This window comes from Pithys albifrons, chromosome 2, assembly GCF_047495875.1.
Source record: "Pithys albifrons albifrons isolate INPA30051 chromosome 2, PitAlb_v1, whole genome shotgun sequence".
NCBI classification, from domain to species: Eukaryota; Metazoa; Chordata; class Aves; order Passeriformes; family Thamnophilidae; genus Pithys; species Pithys albifrons.
Window position 1 is genome coordinate 107816349 of NC_092459.1, and position 19222 is coordinate 107835570.

Sequence of the window (19222 nt, forward strand, 5' to 3'; positions counted from 1 at the left end):
TGGAGTCTATGGATGACTTTTTATATTGATCTCGCTGGATTTTGAAGCAATTATTCACTGGACAGATACTTGTCAACTGCAATTCACACCAGTGTTTCTAACTGGAGCCAAAGTGGTCACCACCAGCTACATGACTGGTGAAATTTCTAAGTGTCCCCAATGGCTAGGGGATGGGGTTTTGCGGGGAGGGGACGGGGAAGTTTCAGGCTACTTGCAAATACCATTTACCTTAAGAAAGGGAGAATTCATCTTTCAAGACGGTTCGCCCAAACATACAGCTTGAGCTTTCAGCCTAGCTTATTTATAGCACTAACACTATGAAAAAAAGGACAAAGTTTGTTCAATGTTGAAAAGCAGAAGAACTAGTAAAAAACCCCTTCCTCTCCACAATGCTGTAGCAATTCACAGTATTCATGTCTGTCTTTGTGACAAACTTGCATTGCACTGAGACGTGGCGACAAAGGAGTCTCACCCTAAGAAGCCTTTAGCCTTGTGCACTCATACCCGATTAACAGTTGGCCGTAACAGGTTGTGCAGCGCAGTAAGCAGTGGGAGGGTTAGTGTCAGTGTGGCAATTAGCCACAAGGCACAACTTCCTCATCTCTGCTCAGGTCCCTGCCCCATCAAAAGGATGGGACCATTGGAAAGGGAGGTCGTAAATAGAACCAAAATTTCCTCCTGCCCTTCCCAAAACAGGGAGCTTCCCCTCACTGCAGCCACCAAGACAACAGCTATGTAGCAGCTGTGAGAGGACCCTGCTGCAAACCCTCACTGAGGTGAACCACAGCACTGCAAACAGCTGGGGTGACGCTTTAGGTCACAGAAATGTGAGAAGGCTGTAGTGTCAGGGTGCAGCACAGGGCTGGAAAATCCTCCCTTTCTCCTACAGAAACAGCAGCACAGGATTTACATGCAGCAGGGGTTCCCAAACCATGACATACATACTCCTAATCCCCAGCAGACAGCTCCCAATGCCTGTGCCTGTATAGCATGAGGAGTCTGTGGAGACTATGCTAAGGCAGGCTTAACACACACTTGTCCGTGTGCTTTACTGTGCAGCTCCTGCCCCAAGCTTCCTCAAAGCACCACAGCCACTGTGTTTATGCTTTGCTAGGCTATATGCTGTTTTGCCTTTTGCGGAATGAAATCTTTCAAAAAGCCATTGTGGTTCTTGCCGAGTGCTCCTCTCAGAGCAAGCACATCTTTCTCATGAGACAGGAAAAAGTGAGAGAGTATTCTCTTACTCTGCTGGTGAAGGAGTTCCTGTCCTCACTGAGGTTTCTGTGACCATTTAGACACCTTCTCAACCCTCTGCAGTGTTTCCAAAAGGACCTTTTGAAACAGAGTGAGCCAACAGACTAGTTCCAACTAATTTTCCCATATAAGTATACAACATGAAACAGCCCAAGCTCTGTTCTCATGGTTTGACATCATGTCTTCCGCTTCTCCCCAGGACATCTCACTTCTGTAACCCTCTGTCATAGTGAAACTCATCTAAGAAGAGCAAGTTTGGAACAGTAACAGACAAATTACTCTCATGATTTAAGACTAAAAAGCACAGCTAACCCAGGGCTCTGCTACATGCCACTGGAGATGGAGGGCTCCCAGGGCACTGCCATATGGTACTGATCCCCACTGCTAAACAGATCCTGCCCTGATTTCCTCTCCCCATCAAGACATTCACAGTAGGTAGGCACAACCAGAAGTTGTCCAGAGAAACATACTCTTAGGACTGAAGGTCTACGTATTACACAGGCATTATATCTGACTTGTTTCAAAAGGAAAAATCAAACATGTCTCTGCTCAATTTTTGCTAATACTTCCAAAATAAGTCAACATTTAGGTTCAAATTTATTCATTCCTTGATAAAAATATCCGAAAAGACCCTGGGGAAGAACTATAACCACTCAGTCAAATTAAAGTCTGAGTCATGCTGGTAGGTCTTTTCCTAGTTTCACCACAAATCTGTTGCAAATGCTCTTATAAAAGAAACCCCTGGTTAGAGTAAGTCACCCAACACAACAGCCTAATGCAGTAAGACTGCTTTTTCAACACATGAATCTTCAGTATGGGGTCTTTCTGCAACTTCTATCTAATGTAAATGGGCTTAACAGCATCTACAAAGAGGGTCTACTAGGGTAGGCTGCAAGGAGGGGAAAAATAAAATTAAAGCCCTTTAATTGGAGCAGCATTACAAATGAAAATTGAAAGGTGTGTAAGCATGGCTCACACCTTTAGTTTTGAAGCTTCATGCTAGTTGTCTCATAGCCCAGCCCTGAAAATGTGCCATCGAGTCTTTTGTTTTCTGCTTACAAGTAGTCACAGATTTAACAAGTTTGATGCTGGGGGCTTTTTGCTCATCAGTTCAAGTCGGGGACATCACTGAGGTCAGGATTCAGAAATACAACCTAACTTTCTATACATTTTGTAGTATCAGTAGATGCCATTGTATTCTGTTTACAAGGAGCCCGAGCTTCACTGCTCAGAACATTAAGGAATTTTTCGTCACGTTCAGAGCGAGCAGGACTGCCATAAACCTCTCCGAGCGTCTCGGTCTCCGCAGCAGCGTTTTCTCAGGATCAGCTTTGTGCCGAAAACAAACCGCTCGCCGTCTCGGCCACCTGGATGAAGCCGACGCCGGGATCGAAGATTCGCGGGCGCCAGCAGAAAGCGCAAGGCCTCTTTCCGCAGCAGCCCGAGCCAATCAGGAGTGCCTAACCGAGATCGCACCAAAGTAGGTAGTAAAAACCCTCGAAGAAGAAAAAAAAAAAAGAACGAGAGAAAGGAAAAGTCCCACACTTCCGGCGGGCCGGCTCTTCCGCCCGCCCGTCCGTCCCCTCCTAGCTGCTCCTGCTGCGGCCGCCTCGCCCCGCGGGCTCCCCGCCCGCCCCACTGCCGTCCTTGGACGCCTCCACGACCCCTCACGCCCATCTCAGTCCCTTTCAGCCCCGCTCCCAGCAGCCCAAATACTCCTTATACCGCCCTGACAGCGGCCCTCCACCTGCCCCCACCCCTTCCCACACGATTCCCTAAGCACCCCGACTCTCCCCATAGCACCTCTACCCCTTGGCGGGCACACCTTGGGACAGGTAACCCCGCCCCACATCTTTGAGAGGGCGCGGCCACTGGCCGGCCGGCGCGGATATCAGTCGGCGGCTCCCCTATGATTGGGCAGCTCGGCTGGGCGGCAGGAGGGGCCCGTGTTGTGAGGGTTGTGCCACGCGGGACTCCCGCCATAGCAACCGCTTCCTCCTCCTCCGGGCACGGCGGCCGTGACGTCGGCAGCGCTTCCGCCCGGCTCGCGCCCTCGCCGCTTCCCTTTCTGCCACAGGAGACCGCGCCGCGCCCAGACACCCAAGGGGAGTCGCCGCCGCCGCACCGCGTTCCGTCGCTCACTCGCCCGCCGCGCCCAGCCGACACCATGGTAGGGATCCGGGCCCCGCCGTGAGGGCATGAGGCTTTCCCCCGTCCCGTCTCCTCCTCCGCCTTCATCCTTGGGGGAAAGCGGGAAGCGGGGGTGGCGGTGCCGCCCGCCCCACGTTGGCTGGCCCTCTGGCTGGCATCGCTGCTGTGCCCGGCGGCACGACGGTATCGCGCCCCACTTTCGTTCTCCTTTTCTCCCCCCCGCCCCCCCTTCCCCCACTCCTCCTTCCCCTGCACACCCTTTACTCCACTCCTTCCCGTTCGCCTATGAACTTGAAGCGGTGAATCTGTTCTCCCCCCGCCCCCATCCCGCCATGAGGCGGTGGAAGGTTACTCTCCCCTCTTTGAGGCAGTGGAACTGTCCTCCCTTCTTTCCCTCACCCTGTCGTGAGGTGATGGTACGTTCTGTGCCGCAACACAGACGCTGCCGCGGGCGCGTCCATTCCATGCTGTGATGGGGGGGGTGGGGGACGGGACGGGCGAGGCGGGAAGAGCCCGTGGGGGGGCGATGTCCGGCACCTCCCCGCGCCGCAGGGCGCGGCCGAGGAGGGGAGAGGGGCGCGAGCGCCCCCGTCCCTCCCCGCAAAGCTCTGTGTGGGAGGGGTTTGCAGCCTTGGCAGAAAGGCGGTGGCAGCCCTCCCTTTCCCCGGAGCCGGGGGCTGTTCTGTTCAGGAGGAAGCGCGGCCGCCGCAGCCGTCCCGGCGCCGTCCCGGCGGGAGCCATCTTCCCACGGCAGAAGGGTTCGGGCCTAGCCTAGAAAACGGCGGCGGCTCCGCGGGTGGCCGGGACGAGCACGAGCCCTCCCAGGGCCAGCCGGGACCCCGCTCGCCGGCCCCAGGTGGAGCCGACGACGCTGATAGCGGACAAAAGGGGGGAAGGGGAACCCGCAGAAGGGAAGCTCTGATCGTAACAAGCAGGGTTTCGCGGCGGCCTCTCGAGGAAGCTTAAGTTTTAGGATACTTGCTGTAAGGACTTGGTTTTAGTTGGGTTTTTTTGTTTTGCGCCTTCGCACAGTGCTGGAAGCACTTTATCTTAGACGTAATGCTGGAAACATAGAAACATACCAAGCATACACACTGTCTTCCTAGCTTCCAAAAAAAATGTGCCAGGGGACTCTTGCATAAATGGAGCGGAATAGACCAAACGCCTTTTCGACTTCCTGGTGGCTCATTATCGATTTGCTTTGCCTATGCTCTAAGTTTGTATCCACGTTTAACTGTGGCAACTGAGACTGGCAAATTCACTTAATTTATTAGCTCATGCAGTTTTAACTTCTGTCATGTTTTTGCTTGAGTCATGCACAAGTATTTGTCCAATTTCACTTGTGTGTTTTGACATACCTACCTGGGTTGTTTGCTTTTATTAGAAGTGTTACATATTGAGATCTTCCTATGGTAACTCCCATTAATTTACTGAACTTGTGGTATATCCAGTAAACGAACTTTTAGTCCATATAGGGCTGGCAGGCAGAATGTACTACTAATCTCCCTGTTTCCTCTAACACCCAAGTCAGAGCATCTGGTTGATCTGAAACATGGAGCAGAGCTCATGGGAGTTGCAGATGAAGCTGTTAACAAGTCTGATGAGACTTGTGGCTTTTGTATAAAACAGGCTTGTTTCAACAAGCAAGCTACCACCTCTGCAGTATGCAAACCTAATTTAGAGTGACTACTCGGTGTGTCAGGCTTCATCTTGCTTGGGAACCAGAGAATTCCCCAGTCAGTCAAAACTAGTATTTCTCACTGTGATCTTTTTGTAACAGAGTCTGGGTTGGCCTTTTTGAGATGCTAGAAATGAACATGCTTTTGGGCAGAGTGTAGACCTTCTGGCAAAATCCAGTAATACTAGCAGGAGGACATCATTTAGTATCAAAAGAACACTGGATTTTCAGCTTTCGTGTCTTGACACAAGGTTCAGTTTCTTTGCTATGGGATTAAATGACTTCATGGTCTTTGGAGGACCACACAAATTATTTTCCTTGGTTGTTAGTCAATACTGTTTCCAAATGTGTGTAATTACAAGGTACATATGCCTCATGTACCAGATGACAGCCTCATGACAATTGGTAGTGTGGGTGCCTGGTGTGTTCCTACTTGCCTTGTCAGAATTGCTATCAAGAGGCTCCTGCTGAGTGCGAGGGCTGACCTAAGCAATCCCATGCAGGAGAGAGTCCGCAGACAGCCAGGATTTGTGTGTGAAGCTGTTCAGAGCCTTTTGCTCACCTGGCTGCTCAGTATTCAGGAGGGATCCCTCAGTAGCGAGTATTTGGGATGCCCAGAGCAGGCCTTCAGAGTCTGTTTTTGAGCGTGATTTTTAAGCTTTAGGTTACTGTAGGTGCCTGGAGGGTTACAAGAAAATTCCTATAGGGGTTTGGGCGTGTAATAGCTGATGTCTGTGCTGAATATGCTTCTAAGAAGCGTTGCTTTTCTGCTAGAGTCCTGTTGCATACCAACTTACCACCTGCATTACCTTAAAACCTTGTGTTTCAACAGAGAAATAGGTGCTGCTCAAAACTTCTGCCCTGCTGCTGGCTGTTGTTCAGCAGTATTGCTGGAATTGCCTTTTGTGGGTATTGCTTGTTCTGCTTACCTTGACAATTAAACTGGGAGTGAACTTCATGGTAGCTCAGAGGAGATAATTCCCTCTTTGGCTGAAAGCTGAGGAAATGACCTCCAGAAATTCAAGGGATAGTTTTTTTCTTATTTTTTAAATAATTGCTTTCTTACTCATCTTCCCTTGTCTAGTCAGTAACTGTTTTTATTGATGGGGAAAAAAAAGAAAAGCTGAATAGAGTTTTGATTCTGTCCCCCCACCTCCACCCCTCCTCTTGCCAAAAGAGACCAAATAATGCAAAATAAAAAAACTTGAGTCTAGCTGGCAAGATCTGTCTACAAGTGATATGCAAATAAGCCAGCAAGAAGTACAGAGTTATGGTGTGCAAATAGTAGCTTGTAATACAACAGCAATAAAAGGTAGTTAGTCATGTTTCTTATCATGCTTCAGATCTGAATTGAAGCCTTGGACTTTCAGGCTGTCCCCTGTAAAGAGTTGTCTATCTGTCTGGCTATAGGTGGCAGGGAACATGGGTCTCTCAGGTACCTCGGGAAGTCGCTGGTATTCCCACACTGTTGCTGGTCTTTGGGAAGAAGTTAAACTAGTTGCACTTTTCCTACTCAGTAAAGTGGGGGTGATAATATCCAATGTGTTTAGTTCTGGAGTGCTCAAATAACAGATTAAAAGCAAAGCAGTATTTAAAATCTTTGTGGTTTTGACCACCTACGTTTTCAGTTGGCTTGTTGGCCTTAGCTGGCACCCTTTTCAGAGGCCTGATTTGGCAAAATTTCTTTTCAGTCTGTTAGTGCAGCAAGGCTGTGACGCTCCCTTTCTGCTAGGTGCACCCACAACTACCTTAGCTTAGTTTTTCCTTCAGGGTCTCTTTGTTCATGATGTCCCAGGGCATTCTGTTGTGTGGCCACTATAAGGGACAGCTCTGTGAAAGGTGCTGTCCCAGACCAGTTGGGTGGTAATAGTTTAAACTGAAAAGGTATTTGTTGCAGCGATGTACTGTGACACATTACTGAGTCAGATGGAACTGCCACATGGTTACACAAGCAGTTCTGGCAATGGCAGAGAATTTTGAAGGCACACAGGAGGAATGGTATGCCAAGCATAGGGGTAGTGGTGTTTGCTGAAGAAACTAACAACCAAATACATGCCAATAATGTGACTAGCGAACATGGGAGCACAGAGTTCTCAAATTAACAATCTGCAATTAAACAAGGCATACTTTTAATATAAAGTTCTTGGTGTCAAATTCTGGAAAAACTGATTATGCTTTTCCAAGAAATAAACGTTTCTACTTGCGTAGATATGAATTGTACTATCCTGGTGTATACAATGTCTGTGTAGTTCCCAGACAAAACAAGTTAAGAACTGGTTCTTTAAATGTCTTTGTAGATAATGCATGCACAGGCACCTCTATGGAGAGCTCTTGGATCCACAGGAGAGAAACCCAACACTCTAAAATTGTCAAGATTTAAAACCAAATTTAGTTCTTCAAACTCGTCTTGATGCAAACCAAGTCATTAGTTTGGTCTTCCTGTCTGTCTTACACTTGAGGAGGAAACAAAGACTCTTCTTATCTAAAATATTTAAAATATTCAAGGAAAATACTGGAGTTCACAACACTTTCTAACAAATAAGAAGGCAAATTTCACTGTGTCAGAGTTGTGTTTCAGTGCAGGCTTGCTACAAATCCAGTTTTATCAGATGTCTGGCACGTGTCTCACTCCTGAAATGGCTTTCTGTATGTGGAAAGCCTTCTTGAGAAAGCTTTGTATTATTCTTCAGTCTTGCCCATTTTAGATTAAATTTCAATTCAGGTACTTGGCAATGGAGGCAAAATTTTGGAAGCTCTTAGTAGAGACAGCTGAGTATGACTCTTGCAGTAGGAAGTGTGCTGGACAGAAGGCTCACTCTTTGGGCTGCCCTGTATAAGGAGGGCATTCTACTCTTGCAAGACTTATGCAGTGCTTTGCACTTCAGGCAGGAACAGTGACTTTGTGTAGAGAATAAGAGCCGCTGTGTTGTTGCAGCACATGCTGACAAAGCATTTAATGCAATCATTACCTCACATGCCTACAGCAGTCCATATGAAAGTACAGTGGGGATATTTGTATAAGTGCCCCAGAATAACGTATGAGTAGCTCAGCATGCAAGGCACGCTGCATTAGCAGTAGTTGTATAGAGGTGCTGGGGGAGAACTCATTTTTGCTGATTCTCAGAGAAACTCACTCTGTCCACTCTTTCCTGAATGTCTCCGTGAATATGCTGTACTGGCATCTTCCCATCTGGTAATTAGGTGGCTTGCCTTCAGTGAGGTTAGCAGGCCCTGAAGTTAAGGTTCTGTTCCCTACAACAAAACGTCACCAGCTGATTGATTCATGGTCATGTACAGGGGTCAGAAGTACCTGCAACATGTACTGCTTAATGAACAGGTGCCTGTGTGGGAGTCCAGAGCTGGATAACTGCTTTTATGCTGGAAAAGGAACAGAACCAGATGAACTGCTGTAGCTCTGCAGCGTTCAAGCCAGAATGCACAAAAGAATATTGAATGTGCTGTATTGCATCCTCTAAGCAGAGCAGTATCTGGCCAAAGAGAGAAAATCCAGAATAACAAATGTTTACTCTGTCATTATTGGTGGGGTGGAGGTGTCTCACCAGCTCTTCTTCTGGACAAGACAGCAGAGATGAGGTTAAAATGTTGATTGAGAACATGTACTTAGAATATGGCACTTCTCCTTGTTCCAGTGCTCTTAAACAGTCATCCTGTTGATGTTCTGTACAGAATGGTTTCAGCCACCTTACTGTGGTGACGGATATAGGTCTCCGCAGGAATGAACTCCAACGCCAATCCGTAGCTCAAACCAAGCAAAGGCGTTTATTGAAATGGGTTACAATACATAGACTCAGGGAGGGACATTCAAAGCCGGGGGATGAACATGTTAATGGGGAGGTCAACTGGTAATTGCCCACTCAGGGAGGGGCGGGGTAGCTGGTAACTTCCCAAACATGGGGGGAGGCCTGGGGGGATGACTCAGGGCTTTCGACCCCCTTGTAAGTGTTGTGCAGACCTAGCAAACAGGGGAACCTGTGGGGGAAACGAGCGGACTGGGAACAAACTCACGCAAACACAGTCTGCAGTGTGTGATGTCCGCTTGCTTAAGCGCTGAGGACCAGCTGTCCCTCTTCACTCCTGTTTAAGCTCCAAGGTTTGCTGGCTCAGGTCTGTCAGCTCCACCTGATGGCCTCAGGACTCCCATGCCAATACCTTAAAACAAAAGCTGTCTAGTGTTTGGGATTTTTTACTTTTTAAATGTGTTTGCAGAGCCACTTGTGGCTGGTTGAAGTCCTACAGTTGCAATAGTAGATCCTCTTTTTGGAAGTAGTTAGTTCATTGTACTGGAAATTTATGGATGACACACTACTGCTGTGACACAGTTACAGGGTTTTCTCAGATGGAACAAATCTGCATTGTCCATAGCAACATAATGGCTGCTAGTGTCAGCCTGTGTGATGAATCCAGGGGTTATACAGCAGCTATGAAAAGGAGTGGCACCAACTACTAACAGTCTTTTGTTTTGGAAAGCTAAAAAATCCAGTTCTCACTATTGCCCCTTCAGCTTCTGGTCAGTCCCAGTTATCAGCTGCAGTTTAACACTGAATTTTGAGTTTCCAGACTAAATACTCAACATTTTTGGAACTTGAACTGACTGGCCAGCAGTGCTCAGTTTCTTTTTAAGGAAACAGCTTGTCTCCCAACTTGGAGATATGTTTCTGGCTGTGTAGTACCACAAGCATATGCACTTGACTGCACAGTTTGCATCAACCTGCAGCTCTGTTTCTGCTGCTTCTGTTCTTCTGCTGTCCACTGAGCATTAACCTTTTTCTTTCAAAGTTAACATGAATTGGTGCAGGGGAGTTAGTTGTTGCAGCAAAAATCAAGAACAGACAAAGGTAGAGATAAGTGACAAGGCTTTTATGTGATTAATAGCCTTCCTTCCATGCTAGCTCAGGCTTTCTGTGCATTTTCTGAGACTAAAACATAAATCTTAAGAGAGCCTCTTGTCAGCTACTGAGGTGCCATTACAAACCTCGGAGGAAAAAGGTTCTCGAGTTCCCTGTGGATTTGTGCTTAGTGAATGATACACTAGCTCTAGTTCCTGCCCTGTTTGCTTTGAGGGCTTTATTAGCCTCTTTGGGAAGACTCTCCTCTACACCAAACACAGGGACAGGAAGGGAAAGACATTTATTCTTCATTTACTCTCGGTCACACTCTGACCAAGTGCAGTCTCTCTGTATGAATGAGGTGACATAGAAATGAGTCACTTTGAGTTGATGTTTGCACTTTTATTCAAATTTACCCTGGTATAGGCTCTCTCTGCTTATTTTCCTCACCTTACTGGTGATATGCAGAAGGATTGCTGCCTGCCAGGGAGCCCCTTGTATTTGGGTAGACCCTGAAGGAGCACTGTTCTTATACTAGAGAAAAGCTGCTGTCTCAGGTTCACTGCTGTGTGAGATACTCCGTGACCAGCACTTGGGAGATGCAGACACCAAACTCCATGGTAATAGATTCTGCCAGCTGTGCCACCTTGCTCACTAGGTTAGCAATGCTGTGCCATCCACTTGAAATTTCAGAAGGAGAAATGTTGGTAGAAGGAGGAGAATCTGGGTGCATCTTAGGTCCTCCATGGTAGGCACTGGTCAAGGCTTTAACCCCCCCACACATACACATTGTCATTGCCCAATCTGTAACCATCTCCCAGGGACAGCCTGTTTGAAAGCTAGCACCGAGCAGTTTTCCTGCACCCCACAGTCTTCCTGGTTTTGCAGCTGAACGCTGTTGTTTCTTTAAGATGCAAAGTTAATCTACTGAGCTCACATTTGGGGGGGCTGAAGGTAAGCAAAAACAAAATGAAGAACATGCTTTAGCCTTTTTCAGTCTATCTCACATGGTGCTGTACCTGACTATTAGTACTGCTGACTATGCTCACAGCAGTGATGCGTGGCAGTTTACACAGAGGGGGGAAGGCAATTTTCCTTCTGAGATACAAATTATCATATCTGAGGGTAATGCCATTTGAATTTGGAAAACCAAAAACGAGTGAGGAGGGAGGCAGTATGAGGAATCTCACATTTACACTGAATACAACATTTTATATTTGCAGTATTCCCTGTTGTACAGCTTCTTTTAAGCTCTCCAACTTTGCTGTACTCCAATGCAAATGCTTCTACCCTGCCACCTTTTTTTTTCTTATTCTCAAAAAAGGAGCAGGCTCTGAAAATGCAGTTCACTCTTCTGTCATTCTTGTTAGGTCTTGTCCTCTTCATTCTGTGCAACTGCCTTTAACGTTAGATGGATAATGCTGCATGTGCACCCCCTATTACAGCAAACACAGGAAGATATGATACTACTAACTACAATTTCCTTTTAGACTTCAAGGAGGGGAAAACATTGAGAAGGCAGGCAGCTGGCTTTAACAACTGATGGAGTACCTTACAAGTTCTCCCTTTAAAATCCTGAATTCAGAGCAACTTATGAAAGTTGGTTTGTTCAGCTAAAAACTGTATCGCTGCACTCCCAGAACTCCACTACATCTTTCTTAATCTCTAAACTATATCCACGTGACAGGTGTGGAATTTGACCACTTTTACTTGTGTTCCTAAAGCTGCTAGCAAGCATGCTAGAAATGGCTAGGAAATTTTGGACAGAAGATCTTTGTGGGCATGATTGCCTAGGCAGCCTGAAGTGGGGAACAAAATTAAGCTTCTGTAATGCCAAAGGATCTGCTGCAACTGAATCTCAGAGAACAAGGGGTGGACATGCATGTAAAGCTCCCCCAAACAATGTTCTAATGTAAGCAGGATGGTGCCTTCTTTGAAATAGTTTGTTTGGCTGCTGGCTGTGGGCAGCAGCGAGACTCCACGTTATTTACTTGCCTTTGGAAAAGGGTCTGCAGCCTTTTTGAGGAGACGCTTGGAGCACTAGTAACTGTGCTCAGTATCTGTTGTCTTCTAGCCTCAGATGTAAGGCAGTGCAGTAATGGAGTTGCAAAAATTTGCTGTGGTAGCCCTAAACATCTTTGCTTGTGTCTTTGCAGGCATCTGGAGTACAAGTTGCCGATGAGGTATGCCGGATCTTCTATGACATGAAAGTGCGGAAGTGCTCTACACCTGAGGAAATTAAGAAGAGGAAGAAGGCTGTCATCTTCTGCCTCAGTCCAGACAAAAAGTGCATTATTGTGGAAGAAGGCAAAGAAATTCTGGTGGGAGATGTTGGTGTGACAGTTACTGACCCTTTCAAGCATTTCGTGCAGATGCTTCCTGAGAAGGATTGCCGTTACGCCTTGTATGATGCAAGCTTTGAGACCAAGGAATCCAAAAAAGAAGAGCTGATGTTTTTTTTGTGGTAAGCTGTCTTCCCAACTGACTCATTCCTAACATGCAGTCCAAATACTGTGAGTGAGGTCTCTGAGCATTTGTATTGCCCAGACTGGCAAGAAGGCAGGCTTAAAGTGAGCCAGGCAGCCTGCTGCCTGTGTTCTGAGCCATGAGACATTTCACTTGTTCATGGTGGGAAGGATACTGCTTCTGACTGTGCTGAATAATCAGTGTCACTAATTGCACTCTCTTTGACATATCCCACTAGGGCACCAGAACAAGCACCTCTCAAAAGTAAGATGATCTACGCCAGCTCCAAGGATGCAATCAAAAAGAAGTTTCAAGGTATGTAATATAGCTAATGCTCCTAGCTCTGCCATGCCCTTAGAATACTTGCATAGCAAGGCTTAACCACTGGCTAATGGGTTTGGATGTTGTTTTGTTGTTGGTTTTTTGAGATACTAGCAAGAGGTGAAATATCATGTGACAGAGCTGAACGAGGTCTAGCTAAAATTCACACTGTCAGACTGGAAATGTTAGGAGGCAGTAGAACTGTGCTCAGAGCAAGAGCAGGTTTTACAATGTATGATGCTGTAGATGCACGGTACAGAGTAGCACATCTGTACCATACAGGCCAGAAACCATTAGATTCATAACTCAAACCTGGATTTTGTGCAGAGGTGCCTCAGTGGCAGAGGACTTTCAGGCCTGTGTCTCTTGAAAAGCACAGTCTCATAACTTACTGTGCTGTAGTAGTAGCAATTAAGAATTCGCCTGATTCAGAGGTGCAATTGTGATTACTCATCTCCAAGTAGAGTAGCAAAGTTCTGTTCAGCCTGTCAGGCACCATTAACCAAGGAGTTTTATGCTAAGTCAGCTGACCAGGTAGCACTGTCCCCTGTTAAGTTCCTTGTGCTGCACTGGGCCAAAATCTTGAAGTGTGCAAGACTGAGAAGATCACTGAGCAGCAGTGCCAGCCTTCACAGGACAGCTTGCCCAGAGATAGGAAGTACCCAGGGAGACTGTTGCGTGCTGCACATATGGAAGTCGAAAAAAGAAATCCTGCAGAAATTCTACCTTTCACTTCACAAGACAGCCATGGGTTGTGATCCCCACCCTTCAGAAAAAGAAACCACTGTTGATTCCTTAGATTGGCTTTCTAGCCTCTGCCTTTCAGGTTCTCCTTGTGATACTGTCACCCAAGTTCTGCGCACGCTGAGCCTCACCTAAAATCCACTGCGCAGGCTGGAAGGGCACACCCACGTGGGGACAGCCCTTCCCAAATCTTCGTTCGCGAAGTTTGGCCATACATACTGTCACCCAGCTCTGCAGAGCCAGCAGGAGCTGAGTCAGCTCTCTCAATGTACTTGTGTGTAGCTCCCTCCCCAGCTAGATCCAGGGCAGCATGAGACATGAAAGATTTGCTTGCAAGAGCCTGTGTTGAAAGGCCAACAGTCTGAGCACTGATCTAGTGACAAATGTCCCTGCATTGACATGTGATGTGTAGCCAGGTGTCTCCTGTGACGTATGAGGGAAAAAACATCAGATTTCCTAAGCTAAGGCAGGACTTGCCTGCTTGAGTGACTGGATTGCTTCTTCTAATATTACTATCAAGTATGTTTCTTTGTTTGATTATCAGCATGTTGACATACTGCACTATTGAGTGTTTTGCCTCTTTTTTTAGGCATAAAGCATGAATGCCAAGCAAATGGGCCAGAGGACCTCAACCGAGCTTGCATTGCTGAGAAGCTAGGAGGCTCCCTAGTCGTAGCTTTTGAAGGAAGTCCTGTGTAGATGTCATACAGTGCCACAACTCTACAAGCATTCCATGTTTTAATATATCAGTTATATAAAGCAAACATTCTAGGCAAGGGTTTCACTAACAGTAGGGAAGCTGTCTTGTAGAATAAAGTAGATTTTGGAGATGTAGCTTGTATGTACAAATGACCCTAAATAAATCAAATCTAAGGATTTATCTTGGTGTATTAGTATTTGCATTGGTTGTCCATCACGATACTGTCCCCAATGGATTAACACTAAAGGTCTCAAAAAAGAGAAATGAAAGGGAGGAGACAGAACAATCTGGTTCTTGTTTTTGCTTTTCTAAATTGTAGCAAGCAAAATTCATTCAGTTGTTTTGAGGCTGCTGGCCAAATTGCCAAACTCAAAAACCTTTCCCCTGTAACCATTTAAGACAAAACTTAAAATCTGTAGTTAAACTTAGGCTAAAGAAACTTGTTGGCACCAGAACTGGGCTACATTCTTAGTGCTTGCAGTTGCAGAGCTGTACTAAAAAAGCCCAATTCTGAAGCTAGACATAAAACACACTTTTCTGGAGAAATAGTCCTAATACCCTCCCTTGTAAAGTCCTGGTGCAGTAGTAATATTTAAGGTTCACTTGTTCTGTAGGTTCAATTTCCTTGTTACAAAGTGTCTTGAGGTCTCTTTCAGCCTGAGTGATCCTGTAAAAATTGCTTTTTCTGTTGACATAGTTTAATTTAGAACTACCTTACTTTCTCTAATACACACTTATTAATGGATCAGATGCTTCTGAGGCTTTTATAAATGCAGATTCTTATATCAAAGCTCTTCAGTTATGGATAGTAAAATGAGAAGGAACAAAAACTTTAAAAGTTGCATTTCAGCCCCAGTCTTTGGTCACTTGGTCCATTTGTCCATAATTACTATTGATTTAACTTAGTAGAACAAATCAGCCTAACTGATATGGCTTGATCTGGGCTTTTTGTCTGTTTGCTTCTTTAATTCCGTAGAAATGCATGGAAATAGCACCTACTAGAAAGTTTGACCTGAAATGCCTTTTGTGTGGGGGGGTAGAGAACATTCCTATGCCAGCTACAAAGATCTTAAAAGCTTCCATGTTTCACCAGTGGTTGATTAAAGCTGTTTCCTTTGTGTAATGTGTACATGGGAGTTGCATAGAGTTTTCTTGTCTGTCTGTAGAGAAAATGTAAAAAAGAAAAAAAAACAAAACAAAAACCCCTTAGCCTCCAGTGCATTACTGTGGTATGTTCCGTGTGTGCCAAATTCAAATAGCCTAAATAAATGGGCTTCCCCTCCCCTGGGTCAGTGACTGATTCCTCTCCAGCTTCCGATTAGCCCTCCTGCAGCAGGGCTGGCACCACTGGCTGGGCACACCAGTGCCCTGTATAAGCTGTGCACTTGGGGAGCTGGTGTGCCTCCTGCAGCTACTGGCCTGTGCTGCTCTCTGGGGAGCAGGAATTGGGGGAAAGAGGCTGGAGGAAAGCTGGTGAAGGTGGAGGGAGTTGCGGGGTAAAGCAGGTTTGTCTCTGCAAGTGTGCTCCCTTCCTTGTCCCTGCACCCTTCTCACCAGTGACTGCTTGCCTGCTGCAGGCTCTAACTCCTGAACAGCACCTGCTCTGCCTTCTGGGCTTCGGACTCAAATGTCCATGCGCAGGGGAGCTTTCGTGGAACCATTTCCCTGTTTGCAGTCTGAGCAGCAGAAACCCATCCATGTGTCAGTTGTCCTGCGCTGCTTTCCCTGTGAGGATTGAGGGAGCTTTCTCTGGCCAGCCCCATGAAGCCCAGGCAGTTACAGGCTGCCCCTTCCTCCACAAGCTGTTCCCAGCTGTGCAGGGACAGAAAGCTGCACTGTCCGTACAGTGCCTTGGCAGAGCAGTGCCAGTGCTGTGCTGGTGTATCTGCAGGGCCAGGGAAATAATGGTCCATTACTAACTCAGCATGTGCTCTCTCTGGCCATGCTGCATTGGTTAAAACCTTTAATTAGGCATGCATTCACTGCAAGCTCTAACTTGGCGCCCACACAGGTCACAGGGTTGGGAGCGCAAGGTTTTCTGATGCAAAAGGATCCACTGGAGTGAAGCTTTCTGATTCTGAGCAAAGCAAACTGGCCTGATTTCTGCTGGAGCTTTTAGCCTGTCTTTCAGTCAACTGGGAGCTTGCCTAAGTGGGTAATCATCCTCATAAACAGCTCCTCCTTGCCTAGGTGTCTGTAGTACGGGTCTTTGTCCAAAGTCCAGGTTGAGATAAGGAAATTAGTGTGACTCAGGGGGAGTGGTGCTGCCTGACAAACAAAGGCAACTCCTAGCCAAGATCCAGCTGATGCCCTGGTGATGCTGTGGCGGACTTCTGCCTGAGATTTCTTTCCTTGGTTAGAAAACTGAGGAAGGATGTCAGACCTGTAATATAAGAGAGCATTTACCACATCATGAAAGCCCTCAGATCAGGGACTTGGGTTCAAAGTGCCTTAGGCACAGAAATCTGAGTGCTAAGAGGTCTGAGGTAGCACTTTGGGCCTTGGTTAGATGTAGTGACACAGTTTAAGTCGATTTGAGTCTTTGGTTGCTTTTAGGACCCTCATAGCAACTCCTGAAATTACAGTCTGGCCTCTCTGGAGGAGTAGTCCTGCACTCCAGGGCTGGCAGTAACTCAACTGTCAGAGCTATAATGCTTCAGGCTTGTCCACATTGTGGAGTTTGCGGGCCAAACTTCACCCCCCTCAAGGCTGTTCATCCTTTTGTTTTTGAAGGCCATGAGAGGCAATAGGAAGATGTTTACTCTTGTGACTGTTTTTAATATTTCTCCCAATCACCCAGACCTTCTGAGAAGGCAAGACAACGAAGGAGAGAGACATGAGGAACTCTATAGCTTGGCTGGTTGCTGAGGGAAGAAACAACTTTCTAAGAGGGATACGGGAAGAAAAAACGAAGGGGGTTCAGATGATGAAAACAGCTCAGAGCCACACAAATTCAGCAGGACTTGCCCACATAGTATAGCTTAGCTGCAGCAAGAGCAGAGCTCTTGCTAGAAACATCTTGAAGTCTGCATGCAGGCAGTGGTTTTCCAAAAGCCATTTCTGTCCATTACACCTGGGAGAAAATGGGAGAGATGGAGACTGATAATTCAGGCCTAAGTGTAAACAGCAGGCACTGTAAATGCAATTTAGCTGCTCCAACAAAGGTTAACTTCAGTGTCAAGTACCCAGGCTGAAAGCTAACTCCAGCATGGCTGAATCAGCAGAAGGTTCAGCATTCCTATAAAGTCACTCCACCTGGGCAATTTCTTGATCTCTATTAATAAAGATTCCTGCCTGCTGTGCTGGGGTTGCTGATCATATCAGCTTTTAGTCACAGGCTGACAAGAAGCTTGGGTGACCTGGAGGAAAGGAGATAACCCTCAGCATGTTGCCCAATGGGGCAGACACATTGCAAATTCCCATCAGCTGTGGGGAGAGCAGGGCCTGGCCAGTCCTCAGCCCCGCATGCTCTCAGACAAGGCATGGGTTTCTCCTAGCCATTCAGGATGTCTTTGACCAAGGTGCTGAGGGAAGAAAAAATCCCAGTGGTACCACTCCAGGTAAAAATACAGCTAAACATCTTTCCCTTAAGAGACTTTTCTTATCTTTGCTTAACAAGACCATTCCCTTTCTTCCTAAAACAGCCAGTTCAGGAATGTGTCCCAGAAGGGCATCATGTACCCTCTGTGCTAGGGACACTGAATCTGCTCTTGTGAGCTTTTGAAGCCCTCCAGAGGCAACCTATTCTGAACAGAGTGTTTGGAACAATGACTGCCCTCCTTGCATTGGTTGTTTAGTGGTCTTTGTTACTGCTTGTGTGGGCATGCCTAGGTATTGCTCTTGTTTGCACAGAAGCTGGTAATAAAGGAAACAGTTGTTGCAAAAGCAAAAAACTGAAAAAACAAGGGAATTGCTTCACTTCATCTGCTGCTGTGGGGCCCTTCCTCCCAGTGGCTCCCTGGGGATGATGGCCACTTTCCTATGCTTGACAGCTCCCTCTGGCTTTGTTGGGTGGAGTTTTTGTGCAATCCTGAAAAAGTGCTGGGATTCCCTCACTTTTTGGGAACTTAGAAGCCAAAGTCAGTCATGCTGGTCTGTGGCAAGCAATGGATGATGCTGACATGTTGAAGTCGCCAGTAATCCTTGATTCATGGATTCTTCTCTGTATGCTTTCAAGTCCAGAAAACAGAAACCAAAAGCTAATCCTGGCTGTGGGGCAAAAGTCTTTCCAAGTTTGTCCCTACAGTTTGGGGAGGCTTGCCGTATTTGCCACCTATTCATATGCAACAGCCCCATGTTGGAGGGGCGGGGAGGCATACGCACAAGGGTTGGAGATTGGTTTCGGGGCAAATGTATGGCTCTTATCCTGCTATTTCCTCAGCCAGCATTCAGGACCCCTTTTTCTTCAAAAGTTATCAAAGGTCAAAGATGAGTCACACACACTGCTCCTCCACCTTTCTCCATCATGGCCTCAAAAGCCATAGTGCTGAAAAGGAGGGACTGGTCATCCACCCAGTCCTGTGGAGTTTCTGGTGTTCAGTATAGGAGGTGATCACACACTGGCCTTCCCCTGGAACAAAATGGAAGCAGGTCTGTCCCTCATCCTCTTTCCTAGCCTTGGCTCTTCACACACCCTGGGGGACTGAGCACTTTGGAAGCTTTTTTCTCCTCTCTCTCAAATTCCTGCTGATGTCAGTACTGGGCTCAGCAGCTTCATTGTGGGCAGACAGGCACCAAGCTGTCACGTGGCCTCTGCCATTTCCTAAGAAACTAGCTTGAAAATAAAAAAAGAGCAAGGAGAAAAAAAAAAAGAATAAAAGAAAGAACAATTTTTTAAAAAGGAAGAAATAGGAAAACAACCAAAACCAGAAACCCACAAGGGGAGAGCAGAGGGCTGGAAAGCCTGACAGTGACTAAGGGCTGCTACCTCCACAGGGACAGATTACAGGGGAACACACTAAGGTTTAAACCAAAGGGCTGATGTGACTCACTCCACTGTGCCCATCCCCACCTTGGCATGACCACACTGCCAGGGAGCAGCCTGCCATGGCAAGGGTGGCA

The 19222-nt window shown here is 46.8% G+C and overlaps 1 protein-coding gene across 1 annotated transcript; it reads left to right on the forward strand.

Annotated features, from left to right (window-relative positions):
* The first annotated feature begins 3250 nt into the window (after nucleotides 1-3250).
* On the forward strand, nucleotides 3251-15290 carry DSTN (destrin, actin depolymerizing factor). The gene is made up of 4 exons (XM_071581962.1): nucleotides 3251-3424; nucleotides 12087-12394; nucleotides 12635-12711; nucleotides 14051-15290. The coding sequence occupies exons 1-4, from the start codon at nucleotides 3422-3424 to the stop codon at nucleotides 14158-14160; spliced, it is 498 nt and encodes a 165-aa protein (XP_071438063.1). The 5' UTR covers nucleotides 3251-3421; the 3' UTR covers nucleotides 14161-15290.
* The last annotated feature ends 3932 nt before the right edge of the window (nucleotides 15291-19222 follow it).

What these genes read in the sequence shown, in the direction of transcription:
- DSTN (XM_071581962.1), top strand. An exon ending in GAGCTGATGTTTTTTTTGTG is followed by an intron (nt 12,395 to 12,634) that starts GTAAGCTGTCTT and finishes ATATCCCACTAG; the next exon opens with GGCACCAGAACAAGCACCTC. An exon ending in AATCAAAAAGAAGTTTCAAG is followed by an intron (nt 12,712 to 14,050) that starts GTATGTAATATA and finishes CTCTTTTTTTAG; the next exon opens with GCATAAAGCATGAATGCCAA.